Genomic DNA, 27310 nt, shown 5'->3' on the forward strand with positions numbered 1-27310 from the left:
TCTAGTTGGTGTCTCATTTACTTCATTTAGCTACTGTCAAGGTTGCGGTAAATCTGCAAAGAGAAATACAAATATATTTCACTAATTTGAAGAGGAAAAAAGCGCATTACCTTATATCCTATTGTCTTACGATAATACAGAATTTCTTTTTCCAGAAGTTCAAATAACCGTGGTGGGAAAAACTGGAAATCCTGAATATTTGGTTGTTTTGGAGGTCGTGGAGCCTTCAAACACACACAGATACATTAACATCATATAAGCTTGATTTCTGTGCAATTAAACTGACATAATTCAGCAGCAGTGGCAACCTAGCACTTTGCAAATCCAATCATTTTATTAGCAGTATAGGGTGAGAGCAGGGAATGAAATGGGGGAGAAAAAGAGTAGAACAACATAAAAATCCTTCCATACTTAGCAACATCTTACCTTTGGAACTTTTGGTTCACTAACACGTAGGGCCTCTCTGAAATAAGCATCAACTGCATAATTAGCTTTGCGTTCTCGTTTTGGAGGCTCTATCCATTCCATCATGCTCAGCTACACACAAAATAGAATAACAGGATATTAAAGTAACTATGCTTTCCTAAAGTCACAAAAATGATGACTCAACGTGCACTGCAAAACAAGAATGTATTTTTGCATGTCAAAACTAATGACTGTGCTCAACGATTTGGATACTACAGAGTCCAAAAATAAGCTAGAAATTATAGCTGATTATAACACATATTTAAACACCTGGAAGATAATACACAATAAGGTAGTGCAGTGCCACAGACAGATCCGTTTACAGTATTCTACTTACTTCAGACACCTGAGTAAGGTTAGGATTCCATCTACCAAAATACAACAGAAGGATGGGGGACCTGGGCTCTGAATTCTATACTATCTTGTGATATGAATTAATTGCTTCTCCTCTAAATATCACAATGAATAACCTCTACAGAGGCTACAACATTGGCAAAAAAAAAAAATCCATTAGCAGCAAATTAGTCTTAACTAGATTACTTGAAGGTGCTAAAGCAGTATTTCAAGACTGTGACATATTTAGCTGGCTTCTTTTAAGGAAATCATCAACATGAAAAAAGAATCTTTATATGCACACACTCCACCTTATTCTCATTAAATATTTTTCTCAATGTTTACTCAAAATTGATAGGAAACCTGGGTTAGAAGGGCATTCTGTAGTTAACAAACAAGAGTTCACATATCCGATTCCAGATAAGACCTTAAGAATATCTTGACTGTACGTCCCGAACAAAACGGAGCTGTAGAGGTAACATTATGGGACCCTGAGTAATAATGATCCTTCTATAATTAGGTAAATTGTTGTACAGACAATTCACATTAACACTTATGACTAAAACCTTCACCGCAAAAAAGACTTAAGTCCAAGTTTCACATATAAAATCATTATCAGGCCCGTTTTTTCCTCTCATGCAGCAGTAAAATAATACTGGCTGTAGCAGTACAGTGGGATGCAACATAGTACTTTCACTTCAAAAAGGATAAAATTTGACCAATATTATCAGATTTCACTGTGAAGAAAAACAGTGGGGCTGAAACCTAATTTAACAAAAGTTCAGAATATTGATGCTTCTGCAGAGCTAAGTGAATTTTTCAACAACTCCTTAGTTCTCTGAAATAACCTTTATAGCCATAACCTTTCTAGTATGGTCTTTATGCTTGTACCTCTAAAGTCTTAAAGACTTTAAGAAAAATTACCTTTTGTTTTTCTCTATAATCTTCACCTTCGAAGTTGTATAAACTCATCTCTGTGTCCATAGTGAAATTTCGTAAGGAGCTCTCCCCCATTTTCTGCAGTCGTTCATTCATTTCAGCTGTCTAAAAATACAGGCAGATAATTTTAGGCTCAAACTGTTTTATCTTTCCTATCATTATTAAAACACTCTCAATGTCTTTTTCTGCTTTAAACTTTTACTTACATTTTTCTTGTAATGAGAGACGCAGATAGTGCTTTTCAATTTCGAACAATCTGACTCCAAGACTTTCCATTAAATTAATTATGCTGGGATATAGCCCTACAAACTGTACGATTTAACTTTTAAATTTAAATTAAATTTATGCCCAGCTCTTTGGAGCTGAAATGGTAGTGCATTTTTCCACAGAGCTACCTATTCCCTAATAAATTTCCATTAACTTTTTGTGTCTATTAGAATTGTTGGCATAAAATTTACATCTTTCTAAAAGGCCACAAAATAAACAGTGCTTAAGATACAGTGCACACATCCCAAACTTTGAAAATAATTATAACTCACTAATTCTACTCCTTGCAAACTAACATGTTTTAAAACATTTACAAATAGTAAAGTAACAAACAGTCATGAAAATAGATTTACATAATCAAATTTCATTTCTATTTTGTGCACATATATTTAATGTTTGACACATTTCAAATTCCACATGAAACTGTCCTCTAACCTTCTTTTCACCTCTTTCTAAAATAGTGTTTATATCTTCTTCTGTAAGCTCACTATCTTTGGAAGCAAAAACATGTGTGGCTCCATGCCGGATCATCTGCAGCATTTCATCTTTTGCCAGCTTGTTAGACTGTTGGTCTATGAGCCTTCCTAAAATTAGCAAAAACATGTTGAAAGTTATAATACAAGAGTTTTAGCAGGACAATGCAAACAGTGGATTTTTTTAGTTCACTGGCAGAATAGGAAAGGAAAAACAGAAGAACCATACATAAAAAAATGACATTTCACTTCAGCTGAAAACAAACAGAAATCAGAAACTTCAGGGAAAATAAAAATATAACAACTTTGGATCAAGATAAATATAAAAAAGAATGTTTCACATTCTGATAATCCAAATTTTAAGATCTTATTCTTACAAAGTTAGCTGAACTTTTAACATCAGTATCTTATTTCAAGATTAAAAGATGATAAAATATTCTGTAACAAACATTAAGTCATTAGATTTTTAACACTCACTTCACTGATTTCAACTCAAATCTCTGAGTATTTTTCCCAAAATTCTAATTTCTGTCCCAAAATTTCACCTATACCATCTCAACTCTTCACAAACCATCAAAATTTTGACCATCATCCTTTCAGTAGCCCACCCTTTTGAAAATACAACCAACTTTCACAACTTAGCTGACAACCTTAGTTTTTGACTATTCTTCAGAGCTTCTAAACAAAGACACAAAGCAATTTTAATGTTCAGTGAATTTTTATGTGCTAAGAAGCATATCTATATAATTGTTTTTATCTTTTTTTTTTCCTTTTTAACATAACACAAAAACCAATAACATCTATTCAGCTGTGGTTTGCTTTCCTCATTTACAGTTTTAGTATAAGTCTATGTGCACATTACTTATGAAAACAGAATTTCTTCAAACATTTCAGCTGAACAAGTAACATAGTTTTTTAGGTTGTTTTAGTGTACTGATATTATACACAAGGCCTGCTTTCTCTCATACTGTACATTTGTACAGTTATTTAACCCATACTTTAAGGGACTGAACAATTCTGTTGCAGACAAACATATATAGCAGTTGATACCTTGTTGTATAACTATAGAGTCCAGTCTCAGTTTTATTTCAGCTCTTTCTACAATCCTCTCTTCAACAGTATTATCAGTGATTAGTCGAAACACCCGTACTGGTTTCTTTTGACCAATACGATGCGCACGATCCTAACAAACATAAATCAATGAGTGTTCAGCAACATAAACTCACAAGCAATAGACAGTTAGCTCGCTATATAGCAGAAACAGCAGACTGAAACTAGCATGTATTTCTTGGTTCCTTGCTTATTCAAGAGCATATAAAAACATAAAACCAATATAGTAATACTTATATCTGGCTACTACACCTTTCGAGTTTGGGTCATTCAACAGTAATAAATGCATTTACCTCATTTTAAATGCAGATAAAGGTCTGTCAACTGGGAAGTGGACACACAACAGTACATACATATACCACACATCTGCACTGCTTTCAAACTAATTCTCTCACTAGACATTGGTATTGAAACGTTGGCATCCCTGGCTTGAGCATATTCTTTCCATGGGCAAAGTCCACGCAGCCACAGCTTCAATACTGTAGTTTCCCAAGCTAGCTACATTAAAGCATCATATGCACCTCACGTAGTACAGGTACAATACACAGCAAATAAGGTTATACGACTAACAAACTTTACTTATCTGTTACAAACTTGTGTGTATTCTCTCTGGAAAACATGAATAAAAATATTATTTTGCCCTCTTAAATAAAAAAGTTAAATAACTGGCCTTCAGGCTGTTGGTACCAGGATTTTCTGACTGTCCTTTAAACATGAGCTGTTAAATCTTTTACTTTCCTTCACAATACTAATTTCTTCCTGAAAATCCTACTCAGTTTCCAGGAAATCACTCTGCTATTGGTAGTTAGTATGCATATCAAAAGGGTAAGTTATTCACAGTAAATATTTGATGTGTTTAAGAGCATAAAAAAACCCCACCCCACTCCCCCCCAATCATGCAAGAAGGATCATGTGATTTTTATTCCATATCAAACAAATTATAGACTTAATTTTTTTTATATTCAGCACTCAGAGAAGATTTTAGTATGTTTAACCCAAAAGTAAGTTTGGGTCTTTTCCCCTCTGGCATCACCACCAAATGATTTTACACTTATGCAGATGCAGAAACAAAGTGGGTTGCAAAAGCATAAGCTTCCCAAAAGGGAGAAATATAAAGCTGCATGCTCTTAATTCATTGCTATTATTTTGGAAACAGCCCTCTGTTATTCATGTACTGTCATCTGGAAAGACAAAATTAAGAATAATGCTATGGATAAACAATATTGATACAGTATTTTGACTGAAGTTATCTTATTCAATTATGAAAATGATTAAGGCAGATATTTACAGAGACAAATCTACAGTTTTGTCCACAATTCTGTTCCTGCCCTTTTTATTCTATTTCTTAGTTTACTGGTATTAAATACAAAAAGTAAATAAAAATAACAGAAACACAATTTCAGGAAACACTTACACAAAATAGAACAATGACAACTTTAACAAACAAATGTGTATTATGGAGTTAACTCACCATGGCTTGCAGATCTACTTGAGGGTTCCAATCTGAATCATAGAGAATAACCACATCAGCAGTTGCCAAATTAATTCCAAGACCTCCAGCTCTGGTACTCAACATGAAAATGAATTTACTGCTGTTGGGAGCATTAAATGTGTCTATTGCTTCCTGTAAGAAAAAAAAAGGTCATTAAAGTATCAGAGCTTTCAAACAAGCTTCCAATATGTTGGTGGCTTTTCAATAATGTTTCTTTTAAGTTTACTGAATCTTCATACCAAACCCCATTTCTTATAGAAGAAACTGTAGATTTCCACAGGTGGGAAAATTCATTCCAAGTCCACAAAATATTACGTTTGTCATTTGAGGAACAAATGAAATCTGCTTTACTGTGGACTTTAGTTAGGAAAAACATACATCCTTAGCAGCCTTTTTGAACTGTAGCATTTTTGCTTTACTTTGAACAATGATATAGCCACTTATATATATGTAAATAATAACTTATTAACCTAATATGTAAAACAAAGACATTTCTTGTTTATATCCAACTTTCTCACCTCTCTTTCTTCATGTGGTGTCTGTCCATCAAGTCGACAGTACTCATACCCACGCCACATGCAATAGTCTTCCAAAATATCCAGCAAACGAGTCATCTGACTAAAAAGTAGAACTCTGGAACCTAACAGAAAACACAGAAGGTTTTGTCATCGGTTTTATGTTTTCACATTAATCGTCTCACAGCATGAGAAGCATGAGTAAGAATTCATGTGAAATATTCTGTACTCTGTCTAACTTACTCAAGTCAGTCTTTCTTCCAGAGTTACTTTTCTGGTATTAATATAACTGCTCTTCAAGACAAATTATTCGCTAATTTATACAGGGAAAATACACAACTGAAGAAAGAGAACACTTAAAGCCATGGTAAGATAATTAGCTGACAACTGATCTGCACAGAAAATCTAATGCTTTCATCAGAAATGTTCTTAAAGACAGCAAAACAGAGGCTCTCCTCTTTCCTTCCTTCTACTTCTCCATATTATTAGTCTTCCTCATCATTCCTGTAAGACTTCCTTTTTCCATGTGAAATGATTTTCAACAAAAACTTCACTGAAAGTAACAAATGAATTCACTGGAGCAGAGACAAGAACGAATCTATGCAATTTTTGAAAGGTAGCTTTACTTACAACAAGCATTCAGATCACTACTGTTCATATACAGTACTCACCTTGCTCTCTGAGTTTTGCTAGCAGCTTATCCAGAACTAACATTTTACCACTATTGGTGATGAGATGTGTGTCAGTGGTATATGGAGGGCCCGGTTCAGCACCATCAAATAGGTAAGGATGGTTACAGCATTTTCGCAGCTGCATCAGAATATTCAGCAGACGCATCTTATCCATTTTCCCAGCTGAATTCAGGATATCAATATCTTTCATCAGGATCCTTGTATACCTGAAGTTTTACAGGCAATTCTGAACAACTCTCAGTATTTAATTGTCATTTAGAACATGAATGAAACCCTGCAATATCCCAATTACTTATTTTTGGATGTGGGAGTTTGCTCTGTTTCTGTAACAATGACCTATATTATTATGAAAACATCTGACTTATAATAAGGACTTATTATTATTTTGTCTGTGAGTGACAATGATCTGTCATTCACTGGGTTATCTTATACTTCCATTTTAGGACTAGGAAGTGGATTAAAGATCTCATTTGTTTGACTGAAGCTGCTACCTGACCTGACTCCTTTCCTCACATCTCTCCTGGATATGTGGCTCCTCAAGGTTTTATTTCAGTTTCAGCTCAGACTTTTACTGGTGCATACATACTTGGATCAAAGAAGGAAACTTGGCAGGCATATGTTCTTCCAAATAAAATTAAGGAAGGAAAAGAAGTTTCTGCCTTCTTCCTCCCATTCCTTTTCATTACCCTTCCTGAGCTCTTTGGAACTTGTGCATCATTTAAAAAAGCCCCAAAGACAGCTATAAATAGGCTTCTCCATCTGACTGTCTTAACATGCAACCCCAAGATTTTAAAAAAAAAAAAAAAAAATAGTGTGAAGAGCTGTAGTGTTCTTATCAGAAAAGAATCTTACTTTGATGTAAGTAACTCACCATTCCCTCTGCATTTTGCTGAGTCCAAGATAAATTTTTACTTCCTTCTTTGGAGGCAAACTTTTTTCTACTTCAGCTTTTATGCGACGTAATAAAAATGGCTTCAAAACCTAGAAAAATTAAGAGTTTTTCCACAGACATAAATTTATAAAATTTATTGACTCAAATAGAAAAATTAACAGATTCAATTATCTGATATTTATTCAGAACTAATCAATATCTATCGCTGTCATGGTGACTCCTTCAGAAAAATTCTGCTAAAGTCTGCAAAATGAAGTCATCCACCAATTGACTAAGTCCACACATAAATATGTAACACTGTATAAAGATTGCCATGTTCATCCCAGTTGTTATCCTGAGCAAGGGCCAATCCCATAAGCTTATAAAGTCTATTTATTACCTTTTAACATAAGTTCTGTTTCATTTCTAATAGCAGCATATACAAAATACACCAACATTTCAAAGATAAGCAATGTACGTTATACTTCCTTCTGATTTGTTTTGTAACTGTGTGATAAAAAATGTCTTATCTCATGCACAGTAAAACAACAGTAAAGGTATGCCTTATTCAGACTAGCATGACGTTTATCAGTATACTACTCAATATAATAAATGGTTTCAAAAAGATCTCAAAATTCTTCTTTTTCACACTTTATGTATAGATTTTTGTCTGCTTTAAACAGTAACGTTACAAAAAGCAATATGTATAATAATAAGTTCCATCATGAAAATTCTGCTGTGCATTTCTGTAACTAAATACCCTCATGTTCATTTTCTCAACTTCAAAATGAAGGGGGAAATGATCTGTTTTCTTTTTTACACTGTGTAATCTAATGAGGACAAGTGATTATAGCTTTAATTACTTACAGCGTGAAGTCTTTCTACAAGTTTCTGATCACCAAGACAATTTTTAGTGTCGAACCATGAGTCAAAATCCTGCGGTGAGAAACAGCACAATTGATATGAACAGTTTATCATCTGTAGTTTTAACAGACACATATTGACTCTCTTTCACTCCAGCTGAGTGGCATAAATCCTGAGGCAAATGACTATGAGTGAAAGAAGAATCAGTCTGCAACTCCATGCCAGTTCCCCAGCACATTATAGCATTCAATTAGCTGAGTAACTCTGCAGACAAAATACTATTATGCTGCTTAATTTACAACGGTTTTCCATGTTCATCACTGAGGTCTTTAAGTTCTTCCCCTTAGTGCTTATGTAATGATGGGGCAAGAAGGTAAAAAAAGAAAAAGAAAACAGAATCCTTAAGTAAATGAGATGGACAACAGAGCAAAAACAATGCAAGCAAGCAATACAAGTACAAAGACACATTAACAGTAAAAAAGAAAGATGACTCCAATTCTAAATGAAAAAAGACTTATGCCTGTTTGGATGCTTCATATTCTTCATTCTGCATTGCTTTCCCAAATTTTGTTCCACTTTGCATAATTCTTGAACTACTTGAACTATTACATTTGCTATTACTGGCCTGAGGCCTTATCTGCAGTTAACAGAACACACTGTTTTAACTAAGTAGAGAGAAAAAAAAAAAGTAGTCTAAAGTTAGGTAATATGCAGAGGTTCTACTGAATCCAGCTCTTCCACATCATATGTCTCTTACTAGGCTGGTCATTCTCCTCTTCTGAAGGTAGCAGCCTGAGAAGCAAAGTAACAAGAACAAGACTGTAGTGCCAAAGCTCAACTTACATCTGCTGAATTGAAGACATCAGGTAAAAGAAAATTGAGTAATGCCCATAGCTCATGGAGGTTATTCTGTAAAGGAGTTCCTGTAAGCAGCAATCGATTTGTTGTTTTGAATTCACGTACGATCTCTGACAGCTAGAAATACAACAAATAGTTATCATCATCATGTACATTTAAGCATAATAATTTTAATCAATTTCTGAAACCTGAAATTATGTCAAATAAATTTAAAGATAGCGAGCTATGTTTGAAATTCATATTTACCACCCAATAGCCTACAGCTTATATTTTTAAAAAAATACCACACCTAACACTTAAAATCTGCTAAAATCAAATGGAATCTTTCATGTCAAACTATCTTCAAAGTATCACATAATTTTGGGTTTACCTTAGACTTCTCATTCTTTATTCTGTGAGCTTCATCAATTACCAGGTACCTCCAGTTAAATTTTTTGAAGACTGATTTCTCTTTAATTACCATTTCATATGATGTAACACAAACATCCCATTCACCAGGCATCATAACATCACGGATAAAAGCAGCCTAAAGCAGAACAATTGAATTAATAAACACTTAGAAATATGAACAATTTATATGGAATTCAGTGAAATCTACCTCAGCTAACATTAGTGATGCACTAAACTAGCATACAAAAGACAACCTTGAAACATCTTTTCAATAACTGAAATTTATTGTAACAAAGGCCTTCAATCCTTTGTACTATAGGCACAGACAGATCATCAGCTGAGGTTAAGCAAAATACTTTTTTTTTCTATTCAAAATTAAGTATTTACTCCAGTATAATTTTTTTATGATAGAGGAGCCAGCGAGGAGAGGTCCTATGCTGGACCTTGTTCTCACCAACAAATAGGGGCTGGCAGGGAGTGTGAAGCTCAAGGGCAATCTTGGCTGCAGTGACCATGAAATGATGGAGTTCAAGATCCTTAGAGCAGCGAGGAGGGTGCACAGCAAGCTCACTGCCCTGGACTTCAGGAGAGCAGACTTTGGCCTCTTCAGGGATCTGCTTGGCAGAGGACCACGGGATAAAGACCTGGAGGGACGAGGGCCCTAAGAAAGCTGGCTAACATTCAAGGATCACCTCTGCCAAGCTCAGAAGCGATGAGCCTAACAAAGAGGAAGTCAGGTAAGAACACCAGGAGACCTGCATGGATGAACAAGGAGAAGCACAAACACAAAAAGGAAGTTTACAGAAGGTGGAAGCAAGAACAGGTAGAGAAACTGTGCAAGCAGCCAGGGTTCAGGTTAGGAAGGCCAAAGCCCTAATTGAATTCTATCTGGTCAGGGACACCAAAGGCAACAAGAAAAGCTTCTGAGGTATGTCAGTGATAACAGGAAGACTAGGGAAAATGTGGGCCCTCTCCAAAAGTAAATGGAAGACCTGGTTACCTGGGACACAGAGAAGGCTGATGTACTCAGTGAATTTTCTGCCTCAGTCTTCACCAGCAAGGACTCCAGTCACACCACCCAAGACAGAGAAGGCAAAGGTGGGGACTGGGAGAAGGAAGAACTGCCTACTGTAGGAGATCGGTTTTGAGACCATCTAAGGAACGTGAAGGTGAACAAGTCCATGGGACCTGCTGAGATGCATCTGCGGGTCCTGAAGGAACTGGCAGATGCAATGGCTAAGCCACTATCCACTGTAATTGAGAAGTCGTGGCAGCCCAGTGAAGTTCCCGCAGACTAGAAGAGGGGAAACATAACCCCCATTTTTAAAAAGGGACAAAAGGAAGACCCAGAGAACTACAGGCCTGTGGATGCTCTTGGAAACCATGCTAGGGTACATGGAAAATAAGGAGATGATTGGCAGAAGCCAGCATGGCTTCACTAAGGGCAAATGCTGCCTGATGAAGTTGGTAGCCTTCTACCACAGGGTAACAGCACTGGTGGATAAGGGACGAGGAACCGATATCATCTACCTAGACTTGTGCAAAGCTTTTGATGCTGTCCCGCATGACATCCTTGTCTCTAATTGGAGACACACAGATTTGATGGACAGACCTCTGGGTAGATAAGGAATTGGCTGGATGGTCACACTCAAAGAGTTGCAGTCAATGGCTTTATGTCCAAGTGGAGAGCAGTGACAAGTGTCATCCTCAGGAATCAGTGTTGGGACCGGCACTGTTTAACTTCTTTCTTGGCGACATGGACAGTGGGATCGAGGCACCCTCAGCAAGTTCACCAGCGACACCGAGCTGTGTGGTGCGGTCACACGCTGGAGGGAAGGGATGGGCCATCCAGAGGGACCTGGACAGGCTGGAGAGGTGGGACTGTGCAAACCTCATGGAGTTCAACAAGGCCAAGGGCAAGGTCCTGCCCATGGGCTGGGGCAATCCCAAGCACAAATCCAGGCCGGGCAAGGAGTGGATTGAGAGCAGCCCCAAGGAGAAGGACTTGGGGGTATTGGTGGATGGAAAACTGACTGTGAGCCAGCAATGTGCGCTCACAGCCCAGAAAGCCAACCGTGTCCTGGGCTGCATCCAGAGCAGTGTGGCCAGCAGGGCAAGGGAGGAGATTCTCTCCCTCTACTCCACCCTCATGAGACCCCCCCTGCAGTGCTGTGTCCAGCTCTGGGGCCCCCAACATCAGAAGGATATGGACCTGCTCAAGCAGGTCCAGAGGAGGCCAGAAAGATGATCGAGGGGCTGGAGCACCTCCCCTGTGAGGACAGGCTGAGAGAGTCGGGGGTGTTCAGCATGGAGAAGAGAGAAGGCTCCAGGGATTCTTTAGAGTGGCCTTCCAGTGCTTAAAGAGGCTACAGGAAAGGTGGGGAGGGACTCTTGATCAGGGAGTGTAGGGATAGGATGAGAGGTAATGGTTTTAAATGGAAAGAGGGGAGATTCAGATCAGATACAAGGAAGAAATTCTTCCCTGTGAGGGTGGTGAGCCCCTGGCACAGGTTGCCCAGAGAAGCTGTGGCCGCCCCCTCCCTGGCAGGGTTCAAGGCCAGGTTGGACGGGGCTTGGAGCAACCTGGGCTGGTGGAAGGTGTCCCTGCCCATGGCAGGGGGGTTGGAACTAGATGGTCTTTAAGGTCCCTTCCAACCCAAACCATTCAATAAGTCTATGAATTTAGATAGAGTACCTACTACCAATACAGAAAAAAACCTTCTAAACTAACTAGTCCAAAGATACAATCCAAAAAAACTCTTTCAAAACTACTCATGTAACCTCCCATCTTCTCTCTTTCCTAAAGATCTCCCCCTCTGTCCCATCTCTACTTTTTAAGGGATACATATCTAGGCATATTAATCCTTTCACATGAAAGAATATCACTGTATAGAAAAGCCACACATGCAGGTCTCCAAAAAAGTTACTTAGTACGATAAGATCACCACAGCTACTAGGGCTGACAGAACAGTTCAAGTCCATGGCCCTGAAGAGCTACCTAATAAAGAAGTGTTCTGTACAACACTATGCACTGACTCACAAACGCAAATGTAAGCTCAGAGGTGCTTTAGCCACTACAGAAGTAGAAAATGAGGAAATTAAAAGTTATGACAATTCAAAGATACTCTAAAAGCAAAGAAAGTACAAAGTGAAGGTGCACACTTCCCTTCAACACAATCTTAATTTCATTCCTGGAACTAGTAATGAACACACTGTGGTACAAATATTATCAAACTTCAAACAAATCTGCAAAGGGCAGTACAGTCAAGACTATAGCACTAGAGGGAACTGTCCAACTCACTGGCAGAACCAGCAGTTCCTCTCAGAGAATCACAGAATAATTCAGGTCAGAAAAGACCCTTAAAATCATCGAGTCCAACCATTAACATAACACTACCAAGTCCACTGCTAAACCATGTCCCTAAGCACCACATCTACATGTCTCAAATACCTCCAAGGATGGTGACTCAATTACTTCCCTGTGCAGCCCATTCTAGTGCTTGATAATCCTTCTGGTGAAATTTTTCCCAACATTCAACACAAACCTCCCCTGACACAACCTGAGGCCCTATCCTCTTGTCCTATCACTTGTGAAAACAACCCCAGTTCCCTCAGTCACTCCTCTTAAGTCTGTTCTCAGACACTCAGACCCTGGTGTCAAGCAACACCCCCAGGTCCTTTCCCACCAGGCAGCTTTCCAGCCTCTCTTCCCAAGCCTGCAGAACTGCATGGGCTGGTTGTGCCCCAAGTGCAGGACCCAGCACTGAGCCTTGCTGAACCCCATCCAGATCCCTCTGTAGACCCTTCTTACACTCAAGCAGTAACAGGCAGCCATACAATCCATATGAGAAGCCACAGAATTCACAGGAACATCCAGCTCATTGATCCCTTGCAAGTTAGAAAACCACCCTATATCTATTTTAAGGCCTTCACTATGAAAGACCTACAACAGAATCCTAGTTACAAGGCGAAGCATGGACACAAGACACAAATAAAGAGTGGGTGAAATCACCTAAAAAAGGGGAAGAAAGAGGTAACAGATTGAGACCAATAAAGGAAAATTAATAAACACTGTCATAATGCAAACACGGAAGAGAGAAAAAAAGGTGCAAAAGTCAGAGGAAGACAACAGAAAAAGAGGTAAGACAGCTGTAGTTTGATCCCAGTCTATTACTTCACCTACTGATTTGCATCTTTTTCTCATAGATATCAGCATAATATCTTGTATTTTCAATGCTAATATAGCTAAAGATTACTGAAAAATACCATAATTAAGGAAGTAGCTTAGGAAGAATTCCACATATCCATATGCTAGTTTTTGATAAATAATGCGTACATCTTTGAAATGTAGAGCACTTACTCTGGCATCTTTATCTCCAATAAGGCAAACAGCACGTAAAGATGGAACCCAGCGTTTGAATTCATTCATCCAATTGTGTAAAGTTGACTTTGGAACGAGGACCATGTGTGGCCCAGGAATGTTTCGGTAATGCTTCAAATAGCCTAATAATGCTATTGTTTGCAGAGTTTTACCGAGACCCTGCATTGACAGAGAAAGGGGGGGAAAGAAACCTGCTGAAATGAAATAACATACAGAAATAGTTTCAAACAATTTTCCTGCTATATAATTCTGCCACTTCAGCTGCTTAAAAAAACTACAAGCAAATGTCTGCAATACAATTTTTTTCAGTGCATTACAATTCCACTTATGAATAATCTAACTGTTGTAGAATGATGCATACTACTGCATACACATTAAATACTATAGTCACTTAAACATTGAATTTTGCTCAGTAATTACCACAAAAATTCCAAAAGATTACTACTTACCATTTCATCTGCCAGAATGCCATTAACACCATTTTCGTACAATGAGATCATCCAGTTCAAACCTCTAACCTGATAATCTCTCAGTGTTCCTCCTTTCACATCTGTAAATGTAAGATTCCTCTAAGTAGACAAATACTAAGTAGAAAATTTTAATTATGATCTACTCAGACTTTAATTACATCAGAGCAATCAGAAAACTGTCATACAATACTTACATGAAGGAGACTCCTCAAATCGAATACACACATTAGATGTTTTTCGACTCTCTGACAACAGCTCTTCATCTTCTTCCTGTTCTGTGCGCCTGTGACGATAGCTAAAGAAAGAATCCAAGATTCATGTTTATTTGAAGTAATTTCAAAACACTGACTATAAAATCAAAACAGACAAATTCTAACAGAAACAATCATTGACCTAAATTGTGTGCATTCTCATACCCTGAGCAAAATCATATCCTGTTATTATTATATGGCTCATTCCAGCTTTGATTAGAAAGGCTGATACGAAGCGCTCTCCTCCAGAGCCACAACCGTACTCTGACAACAAACACTGAGTTCTCTAAGGTGCTTTTTAATCAGCAACACAGAAATACAAGACACATCAGTGGTGGCCTTAGAATCAATTACTTGATAACTATACCATTCAGAAGTATCACATGTTCACTCAAAAAAAAAAAAGTACAAAATTTATAAAATAGAAAATGCCATTCTGTAAACATTCCAAAAACTAGTTGCTTGTTATTAGAAGACCCCTCAGAAACACTACATGCAGGCTATTCCTGCTTTACTAGTATAGCCAGACTGATGGAGCGTGGTGCTGAGTGGTGCTGAGGATCCCATATCCACACTACATGCACATGGCCTTGTTTTAACTTGGTCTAACTCCACTCTTGTCCCACTGACATGTCCACTAGCAATGGGAGCACATCAGCTGCATTTCTGGAGTGCATCTACTAGTTCAGTGTCATGCAAAAGAAATTTAATTCATATGCTCCAAAATCACTCCACAATATGGACCAAAGCATGGTAAGTGGAAAGAATCAGGAAATTTACTTTAAAAGTACATTCCTGACCCAAGGTCATGCTAATGCTGATGGATCTGCATGCATACACCAACCAGCTTTTAAAGAAATTATGATGCACAATTAATAGGAAAAGTTCTGGACTTACTTAAAACACAGACTCTAAGCTATTAACTAAGTACATATGTTAAAATGCATCATTTGTTTGAAAGTGTAAGAAGTAGGAAATAAAAGTAAAACATACTCCCCAGCTGAAATCAAACTCTGTTTTTCATCTTTCTTCATCCGTGGCCGTCCCAGCTTGACTTTCAATGGAGATGTTGGTGATTTTTGTGCTGCAGGCTGAATAAAATGTGCGAAAAGTTCTGTCTGCTTCAGGAGGAATTCAAACCTTTTTGCTCGATCTGCTTTCTAGTTTCAAAGTGGGGAGAGAATTAAAAGAAGAAAAATCAGTAACTTGTCTTCATAAAAATGTGTATTTTTATTAAGAAACAGAATTCAACACTCGTAAGAACAACTTATATGAGGAAAGACTGACAAGACCATCTGCCCACTGTTGGCCAACTCAGAGGACTACAGGCATCATGAAATAGCTCTTAAGCTTTTTCAGCTTACAGATAAGCATCAATTGCTTTTGGGCACTCAGTTGTAATGTGTGGCAGTTCATAGACCCTTCATGAATACCACAGCAATCTGGAAAACATGGCAGGACTTGAAACCCTCATTGCAGCAACTCATCCCCATTCAAAACTCAAAGATTAGTAAATCAACCAAAAAAAAGGCTTTCTTGTACAGATTGCTTTAGTCTGCATGGCACACCAACAACTGTGAGGAGATGCTTTAAAGGACTGTCTACAAAAGAAAAAAAACCCTAAGGTTCTGACTTACAGTAAGGGATTAAATCATAACCTTGCTGAAGTCAGCAGAAAACTTCCATCAGCTTCAAGATTATCAGGATTTGATCCAAGACAACGTGGTAGCTTTGCTTTTAGAAGTATGATTAAAACAATGGATGCACCAGATCAGTACTGCTTTCACTGAAGTTTGTAAACTTTGCTGTCAGATTTCAAATTTCAACCATTTCACTTTTGCCATATCAATGAGGCATATGCACTCCACTACATAAACACAGCAAAACATATATCCTTCTCTACATTTAAAAGACATTACATAATTTTAAGAAAAATATGATAAAATTCAAATGCTATCTGACAGGATGCAACTGTTAACAATTTCTCTTCACCATTTCTAAGCATCATGTAACAGCGTACCACTTAAAGCATTTTTCGTGCTATCTCTTTATATATCTTGATATAAACTACAAAAGTGAAATTGTAGTTCTGTACCATAAACTTTCTAAGAAATATACAAACAACAGAAAGCTTTTCTGCAGATAACTTACATGCAAGTAAAAGTGCTCTAACTCTGGTAACACAAACCAAAAAGGACAATAAAAATGAACGTGACTTGCAATGCAAAATCTTGCCACATGAGGGCAATGCTTTTCTTTTAATATTGTACCACTTACCAGCAAATAAACATCTTTACAAACATCTCCTAGAAAAAAATTACTATTATTTTTCCCTCGCATTCATTATTGGACCATTTGCGTAAATAACTTGAAAAACAAATAAACTGTAAATATCAAGCAAAGCTTTTAGGAAAAAAACTCTAAAAGGGGGAGTAAAGACATGGATGTTTATGCTCATACAGGGTAAGAACAAATCCATTCAGAGGATTTATATTAAACTAATAATACATGATGGTTTTGGCAAGCTAACCATAACGGGTAAGGTTCTATACTGAATGCCACAATATACATTTTGCCTGCAAAATTATTGGCTGGGTACAAGCAGCATGCCTTGATAAACAGTAAAGGTCTAGCTCACAACTGCACAACTGATGAAAGGCAGTTTTTCTGAGACCTATTCCCTTTGCCCTTTAGAACAACTGAACTAACATGCTATTTTAGGAATGATGTAAATTCCCCATGTATTACTATGAAATCAAATTTAGTTATTTACTCATTCTCAACAGATTTACTTGTATGTCTTCCCTTTGCCTGAGAATTAAGTATTCATACAAGTAGGTATCAATTTTTCTGTATCTAGCAGTGATACTCTTCCCTGGCTTCTACAGTATCCAATCCTTTCAGATTCTACTGTAATTACTAGGCATCCATTTAATGTTAAAGCTTTTAAGCAAAATGTAACAAGATACAGATACCAACTTCAATCAAAAACTTACTACACATGTCATTAAAGAACAAGTCTTGTAATGTCCTCCTGGTTTTTGCTTCTTTTTAATATAGAACTAAAAGCACTACAAGCTCCCTTCATTTGTGTCACGGACAGATCCTCTTTTGCATTGTTATGGCATACATGTTGCGGGGCATATCAACATTTAAAACTTTTATGTTTTTATATGATAAGAAACTGGCAGCTTCAGTATTTCTCTCATTTAAGAAGTAGCTTAAGGAGGCCTCTGACATGACTCAAGGGGTCATCAAATAAAACTAGCAGAGACAGACTCAAAACCAAAAGGGGAGAGTTTTAAATATAAAATGCTATTGAATAGAAACTCCTTATCACAGGAGGGTGTGGATAACTAAACCTGAGAGGGGGAAAAAAGCAAGCACACAAATCCATGGGAAAAAAAAAACAAACACAACACAAAAATCCACTGACAACTACAAGCATAAAAACAGCCTCCAAGTTCATACAAAAATACTTGGAAGAGTGAGACAGTATTTAACAGAACTATTACCACCTGCTTCCTCTGCTGTCATATTCTTCACTGAACACCTACTGTTAGCCACCGTGAGAAACATCTCACTAGACTAGACACCTAAATGAACCTTGATTTTTCTTTTCTGACACATCCAGCCTGCAATATCTCCTTGTTACTGTTTCTAGTGGGTTTGTGTGTGTGTGGCCACAGGTTTCAGTAGGTGGGTGAAGGGGCTACAGGGGTGGTCCCTGTAAGACACTTCTCAAAGCTCTCGCAGCTCCAAGTCGGACCTGCCTCTGCCCAAGGCCGAGCCAATCAGTGATGGTGGCCATACCTCTGTGATAAAGTATTTAAGTGGAATCTGGGAGGAGTTTGTGTGAGGAGGAGCTGTGAGGGAGCTGCCTCTGCAAACCCGAGCTCAGAGGAAGAAAGGAGGAGGAGGAGCTACACCAGAGCAGAGACTCCCCTGCATCCTGTGGGGAGAGGGCAGGCTGTGCCCTGCACCCATGGAGGTTGCTGATGGAGCAGACACCCACCTGCAGCCCTGGGGCGACCCCACACTGGAGCAGGTGGCTGCACCCACAGGAGGCTGGGGCTCTGTGGGAAGCCCTCACTGTTATAACTTGGTGCTGGGAGGACTGCAACACACAGGAGGGGCCCACACTGGAGCAACTCACGAAGAGTTGCAGCCCATGGGAAGGAGTCATGTTGGAGAAAGTTCCTGAAGGACTGCCTCCTGTGAGAGGGATCCCATGCTGGAGCAGGGGAAGAGTGTGAGGACTCCTCCCCCTGAGGAGGACCCTCCTCAAAGCCACAGGTCTGACCACAACCACCATCCCTGCTCCCCTGTGCTGCTGTGAGGGAGGAGGTAGGGAAATCAGGAGCAAAGATGAGCACAGGAAGAAGAGAGGGGTAGGAGGAAAGGGGTTTTTAAGATGTGGTTATACTTCTCACTGTCCTACTCTGTTAAGTGTTGCTGGTATGGGTGCTTGAATTAAACTGATGCTCTTTTTCTTTGCCCAATGACTCTGTCTTTTGCCTGTGACCATAATAGGCAAATCATCCCTCCCTGTCCTTGTCTCAATTCCCAAGCTTTTTGCTTTATTTCTCCTCCCCATTCCTGAGGGGGAAGGAGTGAGCAAGCAGCTGCATGGTTCTCTGTTGCCTTCTGGGCTCAAACCATGACACTACATTGATCTAGTTCAAGCAAACAAGCAAATGTCATAAAAAGCTGCAGGACATTTTGTTGTGAAAACACTTACCATCTTCTCTTCATATTCCGGGTCAACTTCTTTTTCAGGCCTAGCTGCCTTTGGAGGAAGCTTGAGTTGAAACGGGGGATCATTTTTCTGGAATTCAAATTTTAAACACTTTATAAAGATCAGCTTCTTTATTTACTAAAGTAAAAATATATCAAACTCAATAAACCTAAGTATTACAAGATAAGCATGCTACTTTTTAAAAATAATTATTTCAAAATTAACTGACTGCATTAATCACTATTTCACCCAAAGCACAACTTGATATCCATGATGAAACTAAAGAGGAGATATGATCAGATACAATGTAAGATGAAGATCTGTCTCAACCTGATGTTTATCTCTACAGTAGGATCTGAGTTGAAAGCATTGAAAGGAAGTACTAAAGAGGATAGTCTAATCTTTTACAGAGACCTTGCTTTAAATACATAATTAAATTCAGTATCTTGAAAAGATATTTTAAAAAAATAAAAGTGATTTCTAATTGTAAAATTCCTAACTGTAGATTTCTGGGACTTCCATCTTGGTTGGATTTTTTTCACTTCTAGATGAATCATCACAAGTTAATTTGGAAATACAGGTTTAACTACACTTAGCCATATATATAGGAAGAGACAAAAATTAAGCCAAATCAATCCATGCAGCAACTACTGCATGGTATGCTCTTAGTTAACAAAGAACTACTTATTTCCTCTAAATGAAAGAAATTTAAGAAACTGTAACAAAAATGGCTGACTTTTGTGGTTTATGAGATTCATTTCTGTCTTCAGTTGGGAAGCTTAAAGCAGGTTTGCACAACTTCAACTGCTATATTTCTATATATAAAAAAAGCTGGCAAAAGCCATGATATTGACAAAATGTTTTAAAAAAAGAGACTCATGGGACAAATGTTTGGTGAATCTTTTTTCCTAATTTGGTCTTTAAAGTATGTCTTTTTATGCACATCCTGCAATTAAAAAAAAAAAACACTTTTTGAGATGCAGTAAATTATAAAAATATTTTTGAAAAGCACTGAATAAACTGTCAAAGTGCAGTGCCAATGTAACAGAGCAGTCTTAATCTGACAAGCACTTTAAATATCAGCCTACTATAAATACATTAAAATGAAATAATAATTAATCTAAACTATTTAGGGTCAAGCAGAAAAAACAGACTACAATGGGGTCAGAGATTACCTTTTAAATTTTTGGACCAAAGGCATAATTCTCTGCAAAGGTGAACAGTACTAAGTGTATAATGAAGTTGTTTAATTTAATGATGTTATAAATGCATGAGTTCAGCTTTGCAAGGCCAAATGACTATGTTGCAAACAGGTAGCATTAGAAACGTTCTATTCACCTACAGCTTCTTCAATCATGTAAGCAATCAGCTTGTCTCAGAACACAATGTTAGGAGAGGACTGTTACACCAACCTACCAAAGAGCAGGTCATATGTATGTATATATTCACACCTCCATTATATATTACTATGGAACATACACTCCAGTAAGAGAGACTGGCAGTGCTAATACCAGGCCCAATCCTTGTTATTAAAGTGACAAAATACTCCTCCTTAGCAGAAACAAAAATTGACAGTAAGACATTTCAGATGTCTCACTTCCCTCGGAAATAAGTTACATAAATATGTGCTACTGGAAAAAAGTTGTCTACCTTAAGTAAGTATGAAGTTTCTCCCGGACAAAGCAGAACAACTCAATATTACGAGAATCCCTTTTCCAAGTAAAATGTAATGCAATATTATCTTTCTAAGCCCCAAGGCAAATGGCTCATACGTCAGTTCTATTGTTATTCAGATTACCCTAGAAGAAAACTTATGGTGGCATACAAATCTAGTTTGTTCAGAAATAAGTATTTCTGAATAACATACTCCAAATTAAAGAAGCAAATGAACTGACATGTAAAGTTACTGCAGCCACAACACTATACAATCACATCCTCCACTGTACCTTTCAAGAAAAAACAGTTTTCCTGTGCCCCCACTCCTTACTGCAGTGTTTCTGTCAAACATTGATGGCCCCAAAGTATCAGAAATAATGAACAGAAGACTGTCAAAAATTGATGAGAGACAAACACAAGACACATGCATCCCAATACCCTTTCTCTTCCTCACATCTTGCAAGGGAAAAAAATACGCTGTAGTTTCACTACTCTGTGCTAGTGGAGCTAGATGGGTAGTAGGGAAGAGCATCATATCCAAACTTGCTTCTGCATAGTGTTTTTAGTTATAAAAACCTAGACCTTGTCAATTATTAAATTCTGTTACAAGTAAGAATACTTCTCTCTTACTACCAACCGGATCATGTACCTAATATGACACAGAACCACAAAATATTTCATCAAATCTGTGAGAGTTTTACCCTAGAAACCTTACATCACTTAGAGGGCTGACTTAAGGAAAATGGGAAGATCAGAAGCCTCAGTGCAAGCAACTAATTAACCAGCAAAAAAGTACTTTTGTTTTTAACTCAGGGAGCTAGCTGGTAACAATCTGTCTCTACCCAAGTAAAGTTTTCCATTAGAGATTAAACCCTAGATAAGAGTCCCCCAAAAACTGGTGTCATTTAAACACCTTACAAAAAACATGCAGCAGTTTCAAAAATATCAGACCCTGAGTATTCCAAGGATCAAAAATACTTCCCTTAAAATCTCTACTAACTCACCAAAACAGAGTTACTAACTTCAGGCTGAGACATCTACCTAGTAAGAGCAATAGCTAGTCCTAAACTGGGCAGGTCACTTGAACACATAAATAAATGACCACGAATTAAGAACTGCTGCTTCTTTAGTTGACTGTAATCTTGTAACCTGTCCTATCTTCAAACAGATGCATTAAGAATAATTAGAAGGAGCCCTTTTGTGTTTAACTCGCATATACAAAGTGAACATACATTCCAAATAGCCATTAAGACACTGCTTTGGTACTACTACAAGACTATTTTTAGTGAAGCAAAGCAGTGAGAGGGGAACAGAGCACAACAGGTTGTATTATATAGCACTGTTATGCAGATCGAATCACTAAACGTGTAGCTGTGTAACAGACCTGTGGCCCAACTTATGTGAAATTCCACATTTTGAATAAAAACTCAAACAGCAGAAAGGTGGGGGGTTTGCTTTATGAAACATTTTGACCAGCGTGACACAGTAGCACAAGATTGGTAACATTTGAAACCATTCACTGGTTTCCAAGGATTTTTCAGGCAGGCATTCTCCAAAATCTAGTATCAACTTTTTATCAGTTGACATGCATAAAATATTGGAGAGTAAGTTGTATCCAATACAAAAATGGCCCTTAAACTTTTTCCCCTGAACAATGAGGTAACGTTCAGAATTACACTGCACTGTATCTCATAGCTGTTTGTATACATAAGTAATGAAATAAAGAATCAAGCGCTCTTTACAAGAAAAAAAAATGGACTTTCATCACTTGGAATTAAAATTCTGATTGCACTAATATCAGTATTTCTGAAATTTTCTCCTGATATTTCATGAATACATGACACACAGTCGTCATTCTTACTAAGTTTTTGTAAGATTCATTCTTCAGGTTAAATTTTGTTCCGTTTCCAAGGATACCCGAATACGTCACTTTTTACATTCCTTGTGCCTTAGCCTGTAGTCTTTTTTCCAAAAAAAGGCTGAAGGGAGGAGGCTGGCAGCCATACCTGCTCTTCAGAGGGGTTTATTCTGCGCCACGGTTGCATTCCGGCCGGGCAGAGGGAAGCCTGAAGCCCTGGAGCGTGAGGGCTGGGACAGACCGGCTCAGCACCGACCCCTCCGAGCCGTCACCGCGACACCCCCACCCCGGGCCCTCACCCCACGGAGCACCCGGCTCCCGCAGAGCCCCACGCCCGCCGTCCCCGTCCCGCTCCGGGACGGTTTCACCTGGGGACAGGGGACGGGTAACGGAGGGCCCTCGCGGAAGGGGCCCTGCAGGAGCGCGCAGGCAGCGGGGGGCCGGCGCGGGGCAGGGCCGGCCGCCTGCCGCGGGAGCACGGCCTGAGCGGCCAGTGCCGGCACGCCCGGGCTTGCACGGTGGCAGCGGGACACCGCCGGGCGCCCGGGCCGCGGGGATGGCGGCAGCCGCCGCGGCGGAGCTGAAGGGCAGAGCGGGGGGCCGGGCCCACACGGCGGGGCCGGGGGGTGTGGCCGCGCAGGGGCCAGCCTGCAGGGCCGCCGCGCAGGCCGAGCCGCGGCTCCGGCCCGTCCGGGCCCTCACGAACCGGCGGCGGAGGGGCCGGCGCGCTGCCAACGGCCCGGGCGGTCGCCTCAGGGCCGGGGCAGCGCGGCCCGAGGGGCGGCTGTAGGAGGGGGGCGGCGGGGCCAGGCACGCTCGTCCCCGGAGGCTCCACCGCCCGCAGGGCCCCCCCCTGCCCGCCCCCGAGCGGTACCTCCTCGGCGCCAGGCTCCTGCGCAGAGGCCGCCGCGGCGGAGGTGGACGGCACCTCGCCGTCTGCGCGGGCGGCGCCGCTGGGGCCGGTGTCCATTTTGCGCGCGGCGGGTGCCTGAGCCACCGGGGCGGGCGGGGGGGAGCGGGGGGGCGGCCCCACCGGCCCAAACACCGCGCGGCCACGCCCCCGCCGCCCCGCCCCGCCCCGCCCCGCGCGGGTCTCGCGATACTTCGCCAGAGGGGCCCCCGCGAGCCTTCCCGCCGAGCGCGGGCGCTGCGCGTGCTGCGGCGAGGCGGGGAGCGGTGGCGGGGCCGCGTCCGCGGCGCGGAGGGAGCGAGGGCTCCGGGGAGGCTCCCGGGACCGATCCCTGGCCGTTCCCCAGGAGTCGCTGCACAAGGTGCCACCCGCGGCCCACAGAGGCCTCGCCGCCTCCTGGCCTCTCCCGTGACACCAAGCTCACAGCCAGGGCCGCTACAGCCATAAGCAGTAGCTCGGGTCGCAGCGCTACGATGCACTGCACTGTCACAGGGCCCCCGGGCGTCCGCTTTATTTCAGAGACAGCGCTGGCTGGGAGGGGCATAAACTAGCACAGCCATCGCTGAGGTCCTTTCCCTGTCCCACCTGCCACCTCTGCAATCTCCAGAAGGCGACTAGCCTGTGCCTCGTGTGCAAGGGACAGGATGTGCTGTCCTTCATGTCCTCGTGCTGTCCTTCATATCCTCATGCTGTCCATGTCCTCGTGCTGTCCTTCATGTCCTCGTGCTGTCCATGTCCTCGTGCTGTCCATGTCCTCGTGCTGCCCTTCATGTCCTCATGCTGTCCATGTCCTGGTGCTGTCCTCCCCAGAGAAGGGCCCCTGTGGCCCTGGCGCAGGCATGCAGAGCGCATGGAAGAAGGAAGCATGGGTGCTGGCCTAGAAAGCTGACGAGAAGGTGCTGCAGGAGCCAGACAGTAGAACAGAATGGTGTGGGGCAGAAAACCTTCTACTTGCAGTTCGTTTTCCACAGTTCCAAACCCCGTTGCAAATAGCGAGTGTTTTCTTAAATGCCCCAGGCGGTATTTGAGAGAGAAAATTTTCTCTCTTTAACATCTGTGTGGCTAAGAGGTGCCGGTGGAGCTCAAAAGCAAGGATAGTTTATGGGAAAATTTTATTTGCGCCATTCCATGTTCAGCAGTGTTTGTGTATTTCACACTGAAAATTTCACTAATGAAGGCACTCAATTTAGTTACTGTCAATGCACACATTTCTGACTGTTCGTGCAAGGTGCTCATACTGCTGAAGGATTCTAAAACGATCCTTGAGACAGCAGACTGAAAGCTCCAAATCAGCCATTTTGCCTGGTGATTGCTTGCGAAGGCAGTATTGTGAGCATTTTGTACAGAGGAATAGATGAAACCCTAGTCCAGTAGGCAGAATGAGCAATAAAAGCTTTTTCGTTCCAGTAAAATGCTCAGTAGCTGTTATCGTGATCTTTTTGCATAACTCAACAGCTAAGCTGAGCAAATGGGGTTTTGCAGCTCTAATACACTGCATTTAGAGACACCTCTGAGACTTCTTTTCCATCCATACATTGACTCCAATGAAGTGTCATTTTGTGAAGGGTAACTGTATGTCTGAATTGTTTCCATGACTGCCTGATTACTTTGAAATTCAGTATTTAAATTATGGCCCAACACAGAAGATTTAAGCTCTGAACTCCCCTTTTTCATGTTGCGAAACAGCTGCAAAATGCAATAATGGTGCTGTTCCAAATTATTTAGCACCCTATTGCCTTCTGCATCTGTTGCATAGTTTGCAACAACGCAAGGCCCACAACGTCTGCAGTAGCCCTTCCACATGATTTATTTTTAAAAGCTTTGGAAAGTACATATCTCATAGCACAATTCAGAAGAGTGACATGACTGGTTTTGAAAGCATACTCCAAATAGCTTTTCCAAGCAGGGCTATCTAGAAAATGAAGTTTACCGTTAGCTATGCAAAAAGTCTCTAAGGTGGGAAAATTCCAGTCTATGACGTGTTTGTTCTTAACCTTTACAGAAAATAGCTCACTAACCATTTTTAATATTTGACTATCCTACTCCAGTTTCAAATGCTCATAGCTCTGTTTATGCAAAACACTCTCAAGTGTTTCTCACAGCTTGCTTTTTACTTGAAATTCGCAGGAACATTACATGCTGTACAAAACAAACTGCTGCTTTCATGAAAGATCCCCTTTGGATATTTTTTGCTTGTGTGATTAACATTTGCATTTAACACTTTGCATAGATGCTCTTAGTTGCTTCTGTTAGACTGTGTTGTGTATTCCTGTGGGATCCACAGGTCATTGCCTGAAAAAAATCATTTAGTCATACAACAGTATTATCAATGTAATTAATTATTTTTAAAAGGTTGTGAAGTGCTTTTTTGTACTTACTTTATATATTATCTTTTGTGCTCATATATTTTCTAATGTTTTTGCAACATTCCACAGAATTTCTCCAGTTTGGGGTTTTTCTAGGTGGTTGGGAGGCAGGAGGCCAGTTGCCATGTTAAAGTTGTAGATTTAGGCATTAGCTCTTCGTTTTCACAGGTTTATCACTCCTTATTTTAGTCTGCCAGGCACAGTCACTAGGTCTGCATGTGTAGTCTCCTACACACTACGGTTTCACGGCAATTAGGAAGGCTTTCTCTGTCCAACTCAGAAAGGTGGCACTTGGCATGTTGTATGATGACAATTACATTTTCTTGTCAGACACAAAAAGAGAAATTGCATACACTTAGGCTCACTGTTAACCACTTCAGACACTGCTGAAATATCTAAAGAGTTGATGAGATATGGATCCAGAGGCATTTTCATACACTATCTAGGTAAGACCCTAAGATTTTTGAATTTTTGGACTGTTGCTACTCAACCTTTCCCAAACAAGGGTCTTAATTTCTCTAGCACAGATATATTGTGTTTGGGTAACTTTTAAAAATAAATCTTAGTCTGTGAGATTACTTTATAGGCCAATTTGTTATAAAAGCCCCTTTTGTGAGTTTGTGTGGATGAGTTGTACAGGCACCTGCCTATGGGTGTACATGGAGAAATGTTACCAAAAAGCAGGCTGAAGAAAGAATTGGTACATGCTGAGAGATAGCGTGTGAAAATCCCCCAAGAACTCATAAGCTTTAGAGACCAGGAGACCTGTTGAATTCACAAGGACAGATAAACTCAGTCGACCAAGAGTTTGCCAAATCCATACAAGGCCACCGGCACGCACAGGTATGAACAGGTTGTGTAACTTGGACCACAACCAAAAAGCGGTGGCTATGGCTGCTAAACACAAATGAAGCCTACAGGGCTATATATACACCTGCGGAAAGAAGAGGAGCCCTTCAAAGACTTTCTGAGCACCTTAGCAGGCAGGTGAGTTTGGCCCCCCAACTGTTGCACAAACCAAGTAGGTTAGTGTGTGTACGCGTAATCGAACCTTATCAGTATACTGTGTGCATAGTTATCTGCTGTTAGCAGTAAAAAACTTGATTCTAAGGATAAGAGCAGCTTAAATAATAAAAGGTGTCTTAAATACCGGTTGTGATTTGTGTCTTCCCCGACTTGAAAGTCCCATTTCCAAGTGACAGGACCGCTGTCAGGTGCCACTAGGTGGCAACACTGACCTGCACTCGCCTGAGGCCGGCTGCGAGACGCACGGCGTGAAGGTGAGCCGGCAGTCTATCTACTGTTTAGTATGAATGCTGCTCAGTCTTAAAACTGGTTTGATCAAGAATAGGAAAAATATATATATACATAAATTAGATTTGTAAACCATCTGTTACCTGCTGTTGTTTAA

The 27310-nt window shown here is 40.3% G+C and overlaps 1 protein-coding gene across 1 annotated transcript in view; it reads right to left on the reverse strand.

Annotated features, from left to right (window-relative positions):
- The window catches only part of SMARCA1 (SNF2 related chromatin remodeling ATPase 1), a 41185-nt gene extending 17548 nt beyond the window's left edge, over positions 1–23637 (reverse strand). The window contains exons 1-18 of the mRNA XM_074915635.1: positions 23498–23637; positions 19113–19199; positions 15365–15531; positions 14315–14415; positions 14100–14200; positions 13630–13809; positions 9250–9405; positions 8865–8996; positions 8025–8093; positions 7158–7267; positions 6266–6492; positions 5598–5719; positions 5059–5211; positions 3528–3660; positions 2440–2588; positions 1723–1842; positions 427–537; positions 111–224 (exon numbers count right to left, since the gene is read on the reverse strand). Coding sequence (XP_074771736.1) covers positions 111–224; positions 427–537; positions 1723–1842; positions 2440–2588; positions 3528–3660; positions 5059–5211; positions 5598–5719; positions 6266–6492; positions 7158–7267; positions 8025–8093; positions 8865–8996; positions 9250–9405; positions 13630–13809; positions 14100–14200; positions 14315–14415; positions 15365–15531; positions 19113–19199; positions 23498–23593 — 2328 coding nt within the window. The 5' untranslated portion in view covers positions 23594–23637. The remainder of the gene's footprint in view (positions 1–110; positions 225–426; positions 538–1722; positions 1843–2439; positions 2589–3527; positions 3661–5058; positions 5212–5597; positions 5720–6265; positions 6493–7157; positions 7268–8024; positions 8094–8864; positions 8997–9249; positions 9406–13629; positions 13810–14099; positions 14201–14314; positions 14416–15364; positions 15532–19112; positions 19200–23497) is intronic.
- Positions 23638–27310: the final 3673 nt, after the last annotated feature.

This window comes from Athene noctua, chromosome 11 (genome assembly GCF_965140245.1).
Source record: "Athene noctua chromosome 11, bAthNoc1.hap1.1, whole genome shotgun sequence".
NCBI classification, from domain to species: Eukaryota; Metazoa; Chordata; class Aves; order Strigiformes; family Strigidae; genus Athene; species Athene noctua.